General features: G+C 44.1%; 1 protein-coding gene across 4 annotated transcripts in view; it reads right to left on the bottom strand.

Annotated features, from left to right (window-relative positions):
• Positions 1-18347, bottom strand: part of RAPH1 (Ras association (RalGDS/AF-6) and pleckstrin homology domains 1) — a 110076-nt gene that overhangs the window by 36101 nt on the left and 55628 nt on the right. For 3 of the 4 annotated variants that reach the window (XM_054970864.1, XM_054970866.1, XM_054970865.1), the window contains one exon: positions 8279-8353. The exons of the other annotated variant lie outside the window; for it this stretch is intronic. In XM_054970864.1, the coding sequence (XP_054826839.1) occupies positions 8279-8353 (75 nt within the window). The remainder of the gene's footprint in view (positions 1-8278; positions 8354-18347) is intronic. 4 annotated transcript variants of the gene reach the window in all.

Here is an 18347-nt window from a genome sequence, read left to right as displayed (position 1 = left end):
CAAGCGGCAGCTCAGGCGGTTTCTGGGGCTCATGGGGTATTATGGACGCTTCATCCCACATTTTGCGGCCCGCTCAGCCCCCCTGACTGACTGTCTGAAGAAGGGCAGCCCCAATCGTCTCAGCGGGACCCCGGAACAGGTGGCTGCCTTCACTGACCTGCGCACCGCCCTGTCCGACACAACAAAGCTGTGGAATCCGGACTTTGAGCAGCCTTTCATATTGGCAACCGATGCGTCAGCCTTAGGCCTTGGGGCAGTCCTAATGCAGGAGCAAGAAGGAATAAAGGTATCCATCCTGTTCATAAGCCGCAAGCTCCAGCCCGCGGAGCAGAAGTATGCCACCGTAGAACGGGAAGCCCTCGCCATCAAATGGGCCATAGGAGCACTACGGTATTACCTAGCCAACAACCCGTTCACGCTAATGACGGATCACGTGCCACTCCAGTGGACGCACAGGATGAAGGAGCACAACCCCCGCATCCTGCGGTGGTACCTTTCCCTTCTGCCATTCCAATTCTCCGTAGTGTACCGCCAGGGGGCCAACCACCTGGTATCGGATTTCATGTCCCGCCTCTTCGAGCCGGGCCCCTCCGAGCCAACATCCAGGCTAAGAGGGGGTGTGTGTCCGGGGTCTGAGCCCCAGCCCCCAGACTTGACAAGAGGGAACAGCAGGGGACAAAAGGGTGGCAGCAACCCCACCCCCCAAGCCGGCAACCAGGGCCAAAACCTACCTACTCCAGGGGGAAGGGGTAAAAGGCCAGAACCTCAGAGGGGTGGAGGGGGCAAGGAGAGACCAGCCAGTCCCACCTTCCAGGGGGAAGAAAGGGGGCTAAGCAGGCCAGAGGGAAAGGGCCACAGCAGGGGGAATGTGGGACCAGCAGCAGCAGCAGCAACCCAAGCAGAGCCCTTACCTGGCAGGGAGAGGAAGCAGCCTCTACAGCCCAGAGCCACACCATGGCTAGAAGACAGCAGCCTGGCTCAGGAGTTGCTAGAAGCCAAGCCTCTCCAGGGGGGGCTGCCACAGGCATTCTGGGGGAGGAGATGGGTAGCCCCGCCCAGCATTGCTGAGCTGGCCGCGCAGAAGCTGGCTAAGGCAGCACCTCATGAGCAAGGCCAGGCAAGCCCAATAGCACGGAGGCTGGCTGGGGCAGCTCCTCGTGAGCAAGGCCAGGCAAGCTCAATAGCACAGAGGCTGGCTGGGGCAGCTCCTCGTGAGCAAGGCCAAGGAGCCCTCAGCTGGGGATGGCTCGCACTCAACCCCACCCTACCAGCAAAGCAAAGGAGCCCAGGAGGGATTAGTGGTTGGAGGGAAACACCTGGTGGGACGCACAGCTGGGCCCGGTCAGGAGAAGGAACAAGCCTGGAAGGAGGGCGGGGCAGAGAGAGGAAACCCTATAAAGGGTGGCTGGGAAGAGCTCTGGGGTGGTGGGTGTGAGTGAGGAGTGATGATGTGGAGTGAGAGCAGTAGGATGCAAGGGTGGAGGCTTGGAGGAGAGTTCTGGAAGGAGGAGATGAAGGAGGACGCAGAGGGTAAGCAGGCCAGGTTGAGCAGGCCAGCGAGTGGACTGAGAGGGAGTCTGGGTGAGGTATACCGCCCCTCCTTCCACAGAGCAGGGTCCTGCAGAGTCCCTGGCCCCCCTGTGACGTCAGGAGCAGACCGCCCAGTGCCACGCCCAGCAGCAGCCGCGGCAAGCCCTGACAACGCCTTCCTTATCCCTACCACAAACTTTAATATATGTTCACTACTGCTTAACACTGAATAGCATTGACAGTGGGTGCACCAATGGCAGCTTGCCTCAAATGAGGAACCCCCCCCCCCCGACTCTGCCTTCAGGCATAGGACTCATGTTATGCAGTACCATGATGTTAGATTGGCAGATGAGAATGAAATGGTGGTGGAAGAGAGAATCAAGCCCAAAAGGTTTAACTAAGTATCCCATAATTGAGTGTCGCGGACGTGGTTCATATTTCTACAGTTTTGAAGCTTTGGAGTAAAATCTTATTTGGTCTCAAAAGGTTTATCCCTAGAACATTAAAGCTAGTTAGTTATATTTGCTCTTAAGCTCCAGGAGGTAAAAACACAGCATTTACAGTACCGAGGGCGTGAAACTATTTTAAGAGGATTTGCATTTTTGGGTAATTATGCCTATGATGCCATCTTATATCTACAACTTAAAGCAGCAAAATGATTATAGACCAGCTTCTCTACAACAAAGCACATTTCAGTCATTCCGTGACAGATCAACAAAATTTGTCACGAGGGTCACATCATAGCCATGAATTTTGCTGCAGGAGTTATCACACATGTTGACATGTAGTCATGGCCACAACCTTTTGCAAAGTTGTTCAAAGTCACGTTTCCTCATCATGACCCTCTTCAAAAAGAAAAAAATAGCACAGCCAAGCACACAGCACTCCCAGTGTTTCATCTGTTTTGGTCCGAAGGCCCTTCCAAAAATGGTGCTAGCACAAATAGGTCCAACCTAGCCAGCAGTTGGTCAGTTATGGCCCTCATCAAGGGCCTAGCAGGTTAACCTAGTATCCAGTCTTTTGCTGGAAGGGCTACCATTTTCAATAATAGGATTGGTGGATCTGTTTCTTCTTTAGGAAGGAAGCAGACACACAGCCTGGTGCAGCAGAGATGTTGAGAAGCAACATATTTGCTTCATGTTCATTCAGCTCAACAGAACGTGTTTCAGTGCTTATCTAAGTATATTGAAAGACAGGAGAAGTTCTATCAAACTACGTATTTATCCCCATAATACCACTAAAATATTTTAAGTTACCTATTCATTTCTGGCCACTTCTCAGATCTGCAAATGTGCCAAACAAAAAATCTAGGTTCAGCGATCGTGTGCCTCTGACTAGCCATAACAGTGGCAAACAGCAGGGAAGGGTGGGGAGGAACGCATTCGTGTCCATAGGGGTTTCTTGGACATGGAGCAGGAGTCACTGTGGCAGTTCGGAGGGGTAGCTGTGAAGTTCCTGCATTGTGCAGGGGGTTGGACTAGATGATCCTAGAGGTCCCTTCCAACCCTATGATTCTATGATTCTGTCAAAAACAAGACAGAGGAATGGTCTGAACTTTGACCCAATTCAACAGCAAAGAGCATCCAAACAGACAGTCCATGCCACCTGCAACCACAATTCCGGGAATATGTATTAAACTAACAGTTCTTTATCTTCGGTGCAAAGCTGCAAAGTGCAAATACATAAATATACAAATAAATAAATATACAATAAATACAATAAGAGTATCTGATTCCTCTGTCCAAACATACAATAAATACAATGAAAATTACTAATTTTGTGTCCAAATCATTATGAAAAAAAAATTTCTATATCAATAAAAGTATCCATAAGATGTATATGATGGAAACTTAGCAGCATGCAAAATTGCAAACAGAGAGTCCCGATGTAGATAATGAGTGACTCCAGTCCAAACTGAAAAATGTTCCAACTGTGCCGACGGGATTATGCGTGCATGTTATACAATTCCCGTTTCGTATAAAACATACTTCTTCCTGGGCACAATTAATCGTGGACTGTAAACAAAAGTGTGACATAATCAAATTAATATAACGTACATAGAAGATTCAATTCTATATGTTTACTCCATCTACTCACCGGTCCCCAATTCACTGGTAACTCAAATATAGCTGCTTATACATTCTCTTCCCAACTTCAATACATAATGAACATGAATCATAATACAACAGACAAGAATCATACAGAGGAAAGGCTCCCTTAATCACAGTTTCACAAATTGGATAATTAACACAATTACATCAATTAAAGGGCAGCGCAAGAAGCAATCCAACTTACACACAGTACCCTAAATCCAACAGAACAGTAACATTAAAGAGACACACCAATTAAGCAAAAGCAGCATCAAATATCAAATAAACATGCATAAATCCTATAATTAAAGAGTCCAGATGTAGATAATCCCATTATCTACATTGGGACTCTCTGTTTGCAGTTTTGCATGCTGCTAAGTTTCCATCATATACATCTTATGGATACTTTTATTGATATTGAAAATTTTTTTCCATAACGACTTGGACACAAAATTAGTAATTTTCATTGTATTTATTGTATGTTTATTTATTTGTATATTTATGTATTTGCACTTTGCACTTTGCACCTTTGCACCGAAGATAAAGAACTGTTAGTTTAATACATATTCCCGGAATTGTTGGTTGCAGCTAATTACTATCCGGGCGGATTCCCTTGGTTTGCTTAACTCCATGCCACCTGGCAAACTGCTTTCGAATAGAGAAATTTCAAAATCAGCATGCAATATAGTCTAAACCAGAGCTTACCAAAAGAAAAACAGTTTTTAAAAAAATCTCCATGGCTAATGGAAGTTCTGAGCATGTCCAGTCATTAATTTTTGATGGCTGATCAAAGCAAGAGGTCAATACTGCAAAGTGGCTAATTAAGCAATAAACTAACAAGTTTTATTCTGCTGTTCCAACCACTACTGCTGTAACACTGCAGGCTACTTCCTTCCATAAGAAACTCTTTTGGCTGTGTGGTTAAAAGTGAAATTCAGAAACAAAGGCCTGCAATACCTTTTATTACGACCAACCAAAAAAACACACGTAAAAATATATATATATGAAAAAATAAGGGGGGAGGGGGAGGGGAAAAAAAGCTTGCTGGTGCAACCTGAAACCAGCACCATTTCAAATCTGCACACCTGCTCAGCATTTCACAGAGGAAGTACACAAGACAAGGTCTAAGATACCTTCCCCCACCTTCTTCCTCCTCTTCTTAAAATCCAGCTTGTGAAATATTTTGGAGAATGTGAAAGCTTGCATGCTTTGTCTTTTTTCTTTGTTGGTTCTAACGTTAGGTTATTATATGGCGTTCAGGTTTTTTTTCTTATGGACTTGTTGCTATCTTCAACCCCTTTCTTCTTTTTTTATTTATTTATTTTTTAACTACATTAACTAACAATACAAAGGAAAAGAAGGGAACCAAGGGAAGGAAAGAGAAAAAAACCCCAAACAACAACATATAACATCTACACTACACAGAATGCTTTCCCTTCATACTGCCATTATTAAAAACTAAAGCTTTGTATAATATTGATGGAGTGGTCGACCTTACATAATGCAAATTACAATTCAAATTCAAATTAAGTTTTCCTCCCCCTCCTGGGTCCCGGACGCAGTGCTATCTTCAACCCCTTTCCATAGTTAAAAGAGGTTTCCAAACAAGACCTTATCATAAATGTTAACAGTATAAACACAATATAAAGTTACACCACTAAAAAACAATAATATAATGTTGTGATTTTTCCTCTAATATATAAAGATATAATACGTATGTGCTTTAAAGCAAACATTTAAAAAAGAATATACTTGTAAAAACAGTACCACATCAAAACCCATAATGAACGCCGCGCGTAATTTCACTGATGCTTGATTCCCCCCCTCTGCAGACATATATTCAAACATGTATCTAAGCATATTACACTTTTTAAAAAGATATCAGTAATTATTCACATTAAAACGATTTACATTTACATCACTATTTCTTATATTACACACATCCCAAACACAATAGTTTTAATCCAGAGATTGTGGAACAGCAGAAAATGACTTTTATTCTGGACTACTGTTCTACATGCAAAGAAACACCGTTTATGATCTTCCTTCACTGTGGCAGCTATATTTAATCCCAGTCAAATCTATTTGCATTTATTTAATATCGCCTGTAACAATTTACTATACGGGTCTAAATTCTAGGGCTGACATGCTATTTAGTGTGGGCAGTTCTCAATGCCTCGGGAAAAACTCAGTCATAATTTAAATAATTTACACTTCTAATTTTAGATACACATTACAGAGCAGTTTAGCACAATTAGATGGAGTTATTTAAATTTTTAGTTATATGTTCAGCTTATCGGTGCATAAAATAGCAGGTTCAAAGATTCAGCTTTCTAGGGTGCTGTCAAATAAAAAGTAAACCTATAGCCAAAACATCTACAATTGACTGATGCTGAATCCAGAGTTGGTGATAGTAGATAGCCAGCTTTCTGGGAGATGCCAGCTTGCCTGTAGCTGGTCTCAGGCTGTCCTTAATCAGCTTTGCTCTGGAAAAGAAGGTGGTGGGCATAGCCAGAAGGACCAATCACATCACAGGCACTGTCTGAGCCATCTCCCAGGCATGAGGGAGCTGGCCACCATCACCCATGCTTTTTAAATCTCTACCACTGATTGCTCTGTGTGGAACTACTTCTGCAGACTTTTTGGAAGCTGCTGCAGGCTAATGGCCACCTGTCTTGGTAGTCTTCTGAACCTCAGGGAAAAGCTATCGTCCCCCCGATCCGGTTAAGACAGATGGGTAGGGACTTACCTAGAGTTCAATCATCCAAAGAGAGTCGCTGGATGGTGGCAAAAAGGAGCCGGACTTTCTTTACAGTAGCCCCAAGATTTTGGAATAAGCATAGAGTGACATGTCAAGCAACCCTTTGTACTTGGAATTCAGGAAACTTTTGAACACCCTATTTATGTAGGTTAATTTTTTGAAATTGAACTGTTTGCACAAAAATAATGAAGTGGAATTGCTGACAAGGATAATACTGCTTCTGGATTGGTTTTACAATGGTTTTATGAACAATTGATCACAATGCTTACAAAGTGCAGTAATTCTCACTTTCTACTATTTTTCTTTTGCCTTTTAGAAAAAAATATTTCCTCAAACTGCCTACCCACTCATTTTTTTTGCATTTAAATGCTTTTTATATGATTTTTTGTACTAGAGTATTTTGAAGAGTATGTGTAACATCACTGTCCTTTTGAAATATACATTTATCTGAAAGTATCTTTCTAAAACTGGAAGAGAAATTTTGGATTTCAGCTTAAAGTTCATCACTAGGAACATGGCATCAACCAAAAAGTCCCTTCACACAAGTCCTCTCTTAAAATGCTTACTACTAGTCTAGTTCTGCATATTCCAAAAATAAAAACTGTTGACAATTCACTATACTCAGTAAGTTTGGCCACTAGAATAGCAATTCAGCATAATTTCTCTTCTTTGTTGCTTAACTAATGTATAGAGCCCCATCCTAGACCTTTTATTTTTCTGTGTAGTTCATCTGACTTTAAACAGACCTAATTCTTGTCAAATGAGGTACTAAATTAATAGAGTTAGGGTCCCCCCCCCCTATTTTCCCATCAAATGGATTTGATGGGAAACAGACGATCCAAAGGTCTTTCACCAAATATATAGGTTACTTAGAAAACAAACAGGTGACTCTATAGTCATTTCTTCCTATGCTTACTTGATTTATACCTTGATGTTACATTCAATTTTATGCAGCTGGGAAGCAAACAGAAGCAGTTTTGAAATGAAGTCTTAGCAATGTTAATTTAGGCACTGTCTGAAGGCAGTTTGCCTTTACATAAGAAAGTTTTGAATGGAACCTGGTTGGGGTCTTATATTTTACTTTAATACTAACACAAGCAATATCACAATACAATGTTGGATACAGCTTTCAAAAAGGGAGACAGCAGATGTAAGCAGCTGTCTCCGGAGTGTACAGACTGGGTAGCTATGGCTTCCTCCTTATGTTATGGCTAATTAAACATATCACTGAAGTTATTCCTACATACAAAAACAAGGTTCAGAAAGAAATATGCCAACAAATCAATTAAGTGCCAAATATTATTCCTGAGCTGTGCCAATTGTCATAATTTGCGAACAAGGAGTCATCTTGGTACAGACTAATTTTTTTGGATGAGGGCACAGACTCTGAACAGGCCCTGTCCAAAGGAGGTTTCCAGAAATGCTCTTTTCTAGGGTATTACAGTGACTGTATAACAAAGAGTGAAATGAAAAGCAGAAATTTGACTCTATTGTTCTATTCGCGTGTGACATATTCTAAATCTGAGTTGGTTCTTGTATTACCTGAAAGCAGGGAGTGAACCTCTCATGATGCCCTACCACTCTGCAGGCATTTGCTCTCTTTTCAATGCCGGGTTTTAGGGAGAACATTTACGCCATTTACAGATTTTTTTTTTAAAAAAACTCTCTTTAAAATTCTACTGAACAGTATCAGCAAAATTATTAAGGGGTTAAAATTGTTTCGAAGCCTCCAAATATACTCTATCCACATATACTGCCTCCTTTGTGACCAGAGGAAAAGTCATTGCTGCAGATGCACAAGAAACTGGAAATAAAAGTCCAAATTTACATTTAAAAATGGGAACACCACTCTATCTACAAAGAAACAGTCACATGCAGGTGAGAAGTCATAGTTCACCTTGGTCAGCAAATGAGAAGGCTTCCCTGCAATGTTTCTCAGAAGAAGGGAAGTTTCCCTGTCCAAATAGGAGTGCTTGTGCAGAAAAGAGAAGAAAGAAAATAAGTCAAAAGGAAGTAAGCACAGTAATTTTATAGTGTATGATTAGCAGCAGACAGGGACAATCTTTTCTTTCTCCATTAGAAGCACATTTTTTAAAAAAAGAATTCCAGATATGATGCAAGCTGAAAAGAGGTAAGCGAGCAATTAGGATATTCAGCGATACACTGTGTTCCTTCTTGTGTGCAACAAGTTTTTAAAGCCCCATGTTTTAAAAAATCAACAAGCAGGGGATTTTTTTTGTTCCTTTGTGAGCTACTAGTTGGCAGTTCTACAGAAGTTTTGCACAACTGTGTAAGCAAGCAGCTTCTGCATCTTGTGTTATTCCTGTCATAACAAATGACTTCAATCAACTAAAATTGTTAGTGTAGATTAATAGAGAGTTTCCACTTACAACCACTTCAAAATTTTGTATGGAAATGGCCCCACAGTTCTCAAGTGGATGATACAGCATATCTCAAAAACAGTAATTCAAAATTTAATCATAAACAAGGCATAAGACAATGGTAAATATTTTTACAATGTGGACTAGAAAGCCAACACACTCAGTTTTAAGATTTATAAAACCACACTGCTAGGATCAGGTGAAATCTTTCTCAATTCTTAAAACTGACCTCCTATTTAGTGATAAATTTAGCCACCTGGGTGGCCCTGCAAGGGCAGAATAGTACTGTAAAAATTTTGTGAACAAAAAATTGACCCTTCAGAAGTAACTCTTCATGCTCATGGCCCTAAGTAGTAGCCCAACTTTTCAGGACAATAACCAACACCCCCCGAATCTCCATCGCAATGCAAACTCTCTTGATAATTCAATCATAAACACAGGTAGAACCTGTTAAAAGACACTTATCTGGTCTGCCAACTAGCTCTTCCCACCACTCTTGTTGATCTCTCCTGGTACAGATCTGCTTCTTTCTTACTTTTACAAAAATCCGAATTGCTAGTTGGAAGATGGAGCTGGCACTTTTGGACCAACGTTATCCCTGATCCTAATTCTGCACTAAATTTGGCCAGCCAGGGTTTCTCCATAGGAGCCCAGGAAAATCCAAATGCCCTAAAGCCCTCCATTTATATGGTTGGTTCTGCTCCAATAGGGTTGCCAGTCCCTCTTAACCTCCTGGTGGGGGACTGGCTCCTTGTACTTACTTCTCGTGGTGGGGGGCGCACGTGCGTGCTCAGCACACAGCCCCTGGGAGTGCACCCATGCTCCACAGGGGCTTGGATTGGGGCCGCCGCAAAGCGCGGGAGTGCTCCTGTGCTCCGCAGCGGCCCAAATCAGGTTCATTCTGGGCCCATTTTGGCCCGGATCGGGCCTGTTTTGTCCCGGATCAGGGCTGCTGTGGAGCGCAGGAGGTCTCTTGTGTGCTGCAGCAGCCCAAAACAAGCCCGATCTGTGCCAAAACGGGCCCGAAATGAGCCCAAATGGGACTGAAATGGGCCCATTTTGGGCCGCTGCGGGGCGCAGGAGAGCTTTTGTGCTCCGTAGCGGCTCCGATCTGGGCCAAAATGGGCCCAATCCAGGCAGCTGCTGCGCATGGGAGCGCACAGCACCACAGGGGAATGCACATGGAAGTGTCCGTGCCCCCTGCTGGCCAAGTAAGTGGGGGCAGGGTATGGGGGGCAGGGGATCCCCCACCCCCACTGGGGGTCTGGCATCCCTAGCTCCCAGTGCTGAAATCATGGGATGTACCTTCTATCTGGTAGTTGGTTCTACCCCAGAACCTTCTTCCAGCAACAGAAGCATGAAACCACAGGAACCGCCTTGTCAAGACAAGTGGAATGATGCTTTCTCTCCCTCTCATTCCCTTCCTGAATTGATCTTCCATGTCCCTCTACCCACTCCCCTTCTCTTAGCTCCACCCCCCCCCCACGATTTTGCCTGCTAGCTTTACAAAGAACTGGCCTTCTCCACAACATCCTCACCAGGCTAAGGATTCCTTCCCCTTTTATTCCAAAAATCCTTTTTTGCGTATTCCAGTGTAACTTTTGAGCCCTTTTCGGGCTGCCCCTTAGCTAACTTCACTTTGGATTGGTTTCTCTGGACTAGCCATGTGGGAAGAATGCAAAAGTAACTGGATACTTAGCTTAAAAACTAATGCAACGGAACACTAGGCTTGTTAATAGATTGCCAAAGGAAAACTGCTGCTGTATTGTTGCTACTCAGTCCCACTTTGTGGTGCTAGCGCCTCCCCTCCCCAGTTAATGACATTACTTTTTGGTTAAGTACCTGCATCCCATCTTTCCCGTTCTGGGAAATTTATTGTGCTAAAATGGAACTGAATATAAGCAGACTTAAATGCTCCCGTTCTACCTCAGGACTTGTGTTCAAGTTCTTCATGTGCAAAGGACTCTCGTCATCTGAAAAGCCTAATACAGGGCCAGATTTGGATAACTGGATGGCCTTTAATCTTTCATTTATGGTTACTGTAATTTTTTTTTCCTTTTTCCATGTTTTCCCTTATTTGTCTTCAAACATCCAGTGCAGAGCTTTGGGTGTTATTTTCAACTATGTGCCATCTTAATTGTTATAAATAGCGACATATGCCACACACATAGCATATGCAGCTAATTACAGCGAATTATATATATTTGCATGCACCTGACTTGATTTTTAAAATATGCTAATAAGATTTGGACAGAGCACTGAGCCATAGTCTTCCACACGGTTCACAGACTGGAAGAACTGGAAAAGGGTGTCACAAAAAGAGTGTGCAGAGAGTGGCTTGAGTCAGCGGGCGCCCAAAGGGACAAACACAGCCAAGCTCTGGGTACCTGAGCAACTCTCTCTTCTTCAGACATCTCTGGTGACAGAGAGAGAAAAATGAGAAGAAAACAGAGCCTGACAGCGTCCTCCCAAGGTACACTGTACAGTCACTCACTCCTGCTCCTCCTTGATTGCAGGCAGAGCCAAACAGCTTCCAAGAGGGGCCCTTCAGGCTGGTGCTTTTGCCTTCCTAGATTGGTCATGTGGCTGATACCACCCAGTTATGGATAACACAGTGGGTGGACTGCTATACAGCTAATAAGGCTTTGCAGTCTAATAACGTCACAAGGCCCTGATCTACGTGGTCCAGGTTAGCCTGATCTCACCAAATCTCAGAAGCTAAGTGGGGTTGGCCTTCGTTGGTAATTGGATGGGATACCTCCAATGAAGACCTGGAAGGCAATAGCAAACCATCTCTGTTAGTCTCTTGCCACGAAAACCCTGCCAGGGATCGTCATAACTCCCAAAATCCAGACAGGAACTTAACAAAAATTGGGGAAACAACCCGGGTAGTAGGATCAAACAACCAACACCTTGCCGGGAATATAGCAATATATATCAATTGTATTAAAGTGCATTAAAGTGCAACTGCAAATACAGTGTAAACAGTGTACAAAAAGCAATAAATATATCATTTACAATACAACTCCGTTAATGTCCGTATACATTACATATATATTCCACAATGGGAGATCCAAGGAAGGGGAGGTGGAGTTCAAGTTGGAGAATAAATATCCAGGGTAGTTCATAAATAATTATAAAAAGTCATAGTCCATGCATGATGAAACCATTATTGCCGACGGGCAAATATGTGCACTGATGTTCCAAATCCCGTTTCGTGGCAAAAAGACACTTCCTCATGGGCATATATCTTCAGGAAATTAATCACTCCCAGTCCAACACACTCCCGGATCAGTATACACACAATTAGTAAGACGGAGTTGTATTGTAAATGATATATTTATTGCTTTTTGTACACTGTTTACACTGTATTTGCAGTTGCACTTTAATGCACTTTAATACAATTGATATATATTGCTATATTCCCGGCAAGGTGTTGGTTGTTTGAGGGATCGTCATAAGTCAGCTATGACTTGAGGGCACTCTCCACCACCAGCAGTGTCACCAAGAGGAAGTGAGGACTGTGAACATTTTCAAAAGCCAAAAACCCAGTGTTGTGCTTACCTGTAACTGTTGTTCATTGAGGTCTACCGTGCACGCTCTGGCCTGCTGATATCGGAGGTTTTTTTAGCTCAATTACCACTACGGGGCACCCCTCCCTTCCATTGCGCAAGTGTGGCCGCTTTCCCACCGAAATGGCCCCTATGGGAGGCAGGGCACCCCCTTCTACCCTCAGTCCTCTTTCGCTACCGTGCCCTGTATAGTAATTACAGCTTTCGCAGGGAAGGAGGGAGGGTATGTGTGCCTGCACGGAAGACCTCAATGAACAACAGTTACAGGTAGGTGCAACACTGTTTTTCATCGTCGGTCTTCCTGTGCAGTCCCACATGGGAGATTACCAAGCTGATTACCCGGGTGGTGGTTTCTTACTGCATGACATGAATATTGATTGTAGTACCGCTGTGCTCACTGCAGCCTCTTTTCTGTCCAGGGCATCCAGCGCATAGTGCTTTAGAAATGTGTCTGCGGATGACCACATCGCTGCTCTACAAATATCCTGGATTAGAACGCCTCGAAGCAGTGCTGCTGCTGATGCCTGTGACCGTGTAGAGTGTGCATGCACGTCCAAAGGGCAAGGTACATTAGCTTTTTTATGACAGAGTCTAATGGCCTGCACCACCCACCGTGCTATAGTCTGCGCACTCACTTTTTTCCCTTTGTTGTGTCCAGCAAAACACACGAACAACTGAGAATCTACCCTGAACTCCATAGTACGATCCAAATAGAACAGTATTGCTCTCCTAACATCTAGAGTGTACAATGTTCTCTCCCTCTCATCTGACTGCTTGCAGAAGAACACCGGTAGTATAATTTCCTGGGAAGTGTGAAATTTTGAAACCGCTTTTGGCAGGAAATCTAATTTAGTTCTCAGGACTACTTTTCTGGATGTATTTTTAGGAATGGGGGTTCCACACTTAGTGCTGCCATCTCACTTACCCTTCTGGCAGAGGTGGCAGCTAACAGTGTGGCCACTTTCATGGTCAAAAACCTGAGGTGACATGATGCTAGAGGCGCGAATGGTTTTGACATTAGCTTCGTCAAGACTAATTGCAGTGACCATTGAGGCGCAACCCTTTTACTGTCTACTTTTTTTTTTAATGTTGTTAGCCACCCTGAGCCCATCTGTGGGGAGGGTGGGGTATAAATCAAATAAATAAATAAATAAATAAATAAATACTAGGGCGTGGAAAGCCGATATTGCTGCCAAGTACACTTTGACAAATTGGATAAGCCTGTCTGCTTCAGTTCCCTTAAAAAATCAAGGACATCCGATAGTGAGCAGTCCTTAGCTCTCAGACCTTTACTCTCTGTCCACAAACTAAACCTCCTCCATTTTTTCCCATAATACTGCCTCGTAGACAGTTTTCTGGTATTTAGTAGTACTTGTGTAACATTGTCCGACAGTTGTCCTATTCTAGAACCAGCCATGCCGTCAGTTGTAGCCTCTCCATATCATGGTAAAATACCCCTTTCCACAGCAACAAGTCAGGTTCTTTGGGGAATCAAAAGGTCGTGGTTGTCATCCTCTTGAGGCTGGGGAACCATGGTTGTCGCGGCCAGTAAGGGGCTATCAGAATCCCTTTCATGTCCTCTGCTTGCATATTGCTGATAACCCCGGCCAGGAGTGGAATCATCAGGAATGCATAGTGGAACCTGCCTGACCAGGATAACTGGATAGCATCTCCGAGAGATCTTCAGCCTTGGCCTCCCCGAGAGCAAAAGAGGTCCACTTTTCGACTGTCCCTGGTAGCAAACAAATTGATATCTGGGAAGCCCCATCTGTGAAACACCATGTTCAGGTACTCATCCTTTATGGACCATTTGTGGGAATTGCTTTCCATCTTGCTCACCATATTGTCCATCCCTCAACCATACTCAACCATACTGAGTTGTCTACAGCCCAACACCATATCTGCATTGCCTCCATGCACAGACTCCTTGATGTTGTGCCCCTTTGCTTTTTGATGTAAAACATTGCTGTGGAATTGTCTGTCAGAATTAGGACTGATTTTCCTTTTAGCACATCTGAGAAAGATGTCAAGGCGTTGTGGATTGCTTTCAGCTCTAATAAATTAATGTGAGACTCTCTGTCTCTTTCATCCCACAGACCCCGCGCCTGGAGTCCACCCCACCCCACCCCCTGTATTCAAGGCATCTGTGGTGATTGACAACTCTGTGGACGTATGCTCAAACGTATGCACCCCTGACATCAAATGGGTACATACTAACCACCAGTCTAATGATCTTAACAACCTCCTAGGAATCGAGAATTTCTTTTCTTGGGAGTCCCTATCACTGCAAAAGGCTGACAGGAACCACAGTTGCAATTCCCTCATCTGGAGTCTAGCAAGGCTTACCACTGAAGTGGTTGACACCATGAACCCCAACAGGGTTTGTATCCTCTATGCTGATTGAAAACGGTGACATTTAAACTGTTCAATCAGTCCCATTATTTTTCTCCTACCCTCCGGTAAAAAGGCCTTGTTGACACTGCCATCAGTATCGTGCCTATGAATTGTACCCTTTTACCAAGTTTCACTTCTTTTGATTTACGAATAAACCCAATTCCAGAAATGTACGCAAGTTAAGTTGTACCTGTCTGATAACATCCTGTTCCAAGCGACCAGAAATTATCCAGTCATCCAGGTATGGGTAAATACAGCATCCAAGTGTCCTAAGGTAAGCAATAATGACTGCAACACATTTGGTGAATACCCTTGGTGCCGAACAGTAACACTTTATACTGATATATTCTTTTGTTGTAAGTGAACCAGAGGAACTTTCTATGTCCTTGTGGATGGATATGTGAAAATATGTGTCCTTTAAATCCAGGACCGCAATGTAGCAGTAACAAGGTTATGGTGGTCATCTGGAACTTGCATGTGGCTACTCATTTGTTCTACTCTCTAAGATTTCGAATGGGTCTACATCCACCATCCTTCTTATCTATCCAGAAGAATCTAGAGTAAAAGCCAAGCTTCGACTCTCCCTCTGGCAGTTCCTGTACTGCTCCCTTATCAAGCAGACCCTGGAGTTGTTCCCCCAACTCCTGACTCATCAAGGAGTCAGAGAAAGTAGGCATCATTAAACATGGATAACTTTCAAACTCAATTTTATAACCCAGAAACACAATTTTTAACACCCAACTATCTGACGTGATAGTATGCCAGACTGAAACAAAACTATGGAGCTGTTCCCAAAACATGGGATCCGGCCCCTGGGCCAGTCAGAATTGCTTCTCAACGTGAGGCTGGTCTTTACTATGATGAAATTGAGACCCGTTTCTCTGCCTTTGGCCTTGCTTCCTTTTGGGGAAATTGCCTTGCGAGCTCTGCCGCTGTCTATAGGCAGGAATACGCGTAACTTTGATATGGGTGGTATCAATACAACTGACCCTTCTAAGAAGCTTGTTGACGGTGCTGGGACCTCGCACTCTGTTGTGTTGCAGACAACACTCCATAATAACTCGCCGTCAGACTGTCCTTGCGTTTTTGCAATAAATATTCATCTGTTTTCTATGAAAATAGTGTCTTTCCCTCGAATGGGAGGTCTTCCACCTTAGCACGAGTTTCCATCAGCAGTACTGTAGCTCTCAGCCAAGTGTGGCATCTTAAGACAACAGCTGACAACATTGTTCTGGCAGAAATATCTGTCACATTGCAGCCCACGTTGATTTGATGCCAGGATAGATGGATTGCTTCCTCTTGTAGCACTTTCATTAAAGGCCTCTGGTCATCAGGCAATTTGTCCGCAAAAGCAGACATCTTGTTCCATAGGCACAGCTGATATGCACTCATCATGGCCATATAATTGGCTATTTTTATGTTCAGGGCCGAAGATGAATACACTTTCCGTCCAAAGAAGTCCAACTTTCTTCCCACCTTGTCCGATGGAGTTGAGTATGTCCCTTGTCTCTGCTTAGATTGAAGTTCCTCTGTCACTTAACGATGACGGCGGAGGGTGTGTGGACAGGAAGGGGCAAGAGTAATCTTTTGTATTGTAGAGGCTCTCCGCCTTTTTTGCTATTGCTGTAGCCAATGCTGGCTTCTGGAACAATGCTGTCATCATAGCCACAAATCCTTCTATGACGGGGAAGGTGATATTAAATGTTGACCCGGAGTACAAATACTGGAGTATTTTGTCCTTTAGTCTTGGTTCCACTGAAGATATGTCCATCTCCGAGACTTTCGCCATCTGGATCAACTGCTCTGTGTATGAGCAAAAGTTATCTGTGGGTGATGTCTCTCCCGTATCTCCAATCGCCCCCTCTGGAGATGGGGCCGATGGCGGAGTGGGACTATGTCTCTCTGAATAGAAATCCCTTCTATCCTCTGGTTCCAATAGCTGGTATGCCATCCTTGAACTGGAGAACGTCTCACCATTGATGACTGAGAAGGTTTCCTGGGGAGAACGTCAGTGTAATAGATTTTCCCCAACTCTGCTTCATATTCAGGTGTATCACTTAGGTACCAGTCTCTCCTATGGTGCTGGTCCCTTCTAGGGGAATGATCTGAGGAGTTACCCTTTCTAGGAAGCTCTCCCTCCTCTGTGGAAGATCTCACTGACCTCAATCTCGAACTCTGCGATGGGGATTGAGACCTGATTGATCGGGTTCTAGGATGTTCTACCAGAATCACATCCTCCCCCCTGGGATGTTCAACAGAGGATCAGCCCGATGAGTCTCTAGTCGAACAGTGTTTTGTCTTTTTTTACCGTTTTCTGGGTGGCTCACCACCCGAGGGTAGTGCATCCCTCGGTGCCAGGTCCTCGGAGGTCGGATCCGAGGGGCCGTCCTCTTCCCTCGACTTTGATCTGTGCTTTTTTGCAGTCGGATCCAACTGAGTTGGGGAGCCTTGGTTCGAGGATGTCCTTTGGCTCCGAGCCAGTTCTGTCGCACCCGATGGTCCAGGTGGGGTTGAGGGTGGCTGGCTTCAAGGAGTTTTCAACCCCAAAGGGCTTGGTTTCGGATCCAACGTCGATCTTGGGGGCGGTGATTTCGGATCCGATGGAGTTGCGCTCGCCGGTGCCAGCTTTTTTACTTTTGGCATTGGTTTGGTCACTGTCATTGCCTTGGACCAGAGCACTACTTTAAGCCTGCTGGATCTCTCTGCACGGGCTTTCGCTGTAAAACTCTGGCAGTGTTTACACGCCTGGGTGTTGTGGCCCTTCTCAAGGCATAGCAGGCAAAGTGAGTGACCATCCGCTGATGACAATGCTTTCTCCAACATTTCTCCCTTTACTTACAGCCAGCAAGAGAAGGAAAAACGATAGCCAGAATACTATGATACTCAAGACAAACCATGAGCAGAACCTCACACCATGGCGGAGAAAGAGAAAATGAGGGTAGAAGGGGGTGCCCCGCCTCCCATAGGGACCGTTTCGACGGGAAAGCGATCGTGCATGCGCAATGGAAGGCAGGAATGCCCCCTAGTGGTAATTGGGCTAAAAAAACCTCCGATATCAGCAGGCCTGCATGTGCACAGTCCCATGTGGGACTGCACAGGAAGACCGACAATGAACATTGCCTTACTTCTGCAAACATTTTTTCACTAGCAGGAAACTTTTGCTCTCAAGGCAGGCAATTTTGCGCCACTGCTGAGGAACCCAAGTCTGAAATGTACATCTTGACCCCAGATGTGTTCTTAGACCAATAGATTTTGTGTGTTTACAGATCAAACGACACAGTAAGATGAAAGAACCCAAGTAGCATGCAGCACTGAATGCCACAGAGGCACCTGCCAATGAATTCCTTCTTCCTGTGGACTCATCAATGTTATAGACTGATTTTTAATACACAGAGAAATAACCTGAGAAACAAAAAGAGTTTTTAGATGTAAAAGATTTTCTGAAATCTGTTAAGAAATGAAAGTGTAGATATGTACCAAGATTTAGAAGTTGTGAAAATGGATGAAGCAATCAGGGGGAACGGCTTTATGTAAAAAACCACCATAAAAAAATCACAGAAGGCCAAAATCCTTCAAAAAAAGTTTCAAAATGGCTTGAATTCAGCAAAATTAATGAAGT

This window comes from Eublepharis macularius, chromosome 2 (genome assembly GCF_028583425.1).
Source record: "Eublepharis macularius isolate TG4126 chromosome 2, MPM_Emac_v1.0, whole genome shotgun sequence".
Taxonomy (NCBI): domain Eukaryota; kingdom Metazoa; phylum Chordata; class Lepidosauria; order Squamata; family Eublepharidae; genus Eublepharis; species Eublepharis macularius.
Note: the sequence above shows the minus strand (reverse complement) of the source record. Positions and strands in the feature narration are given on the sequence as shown.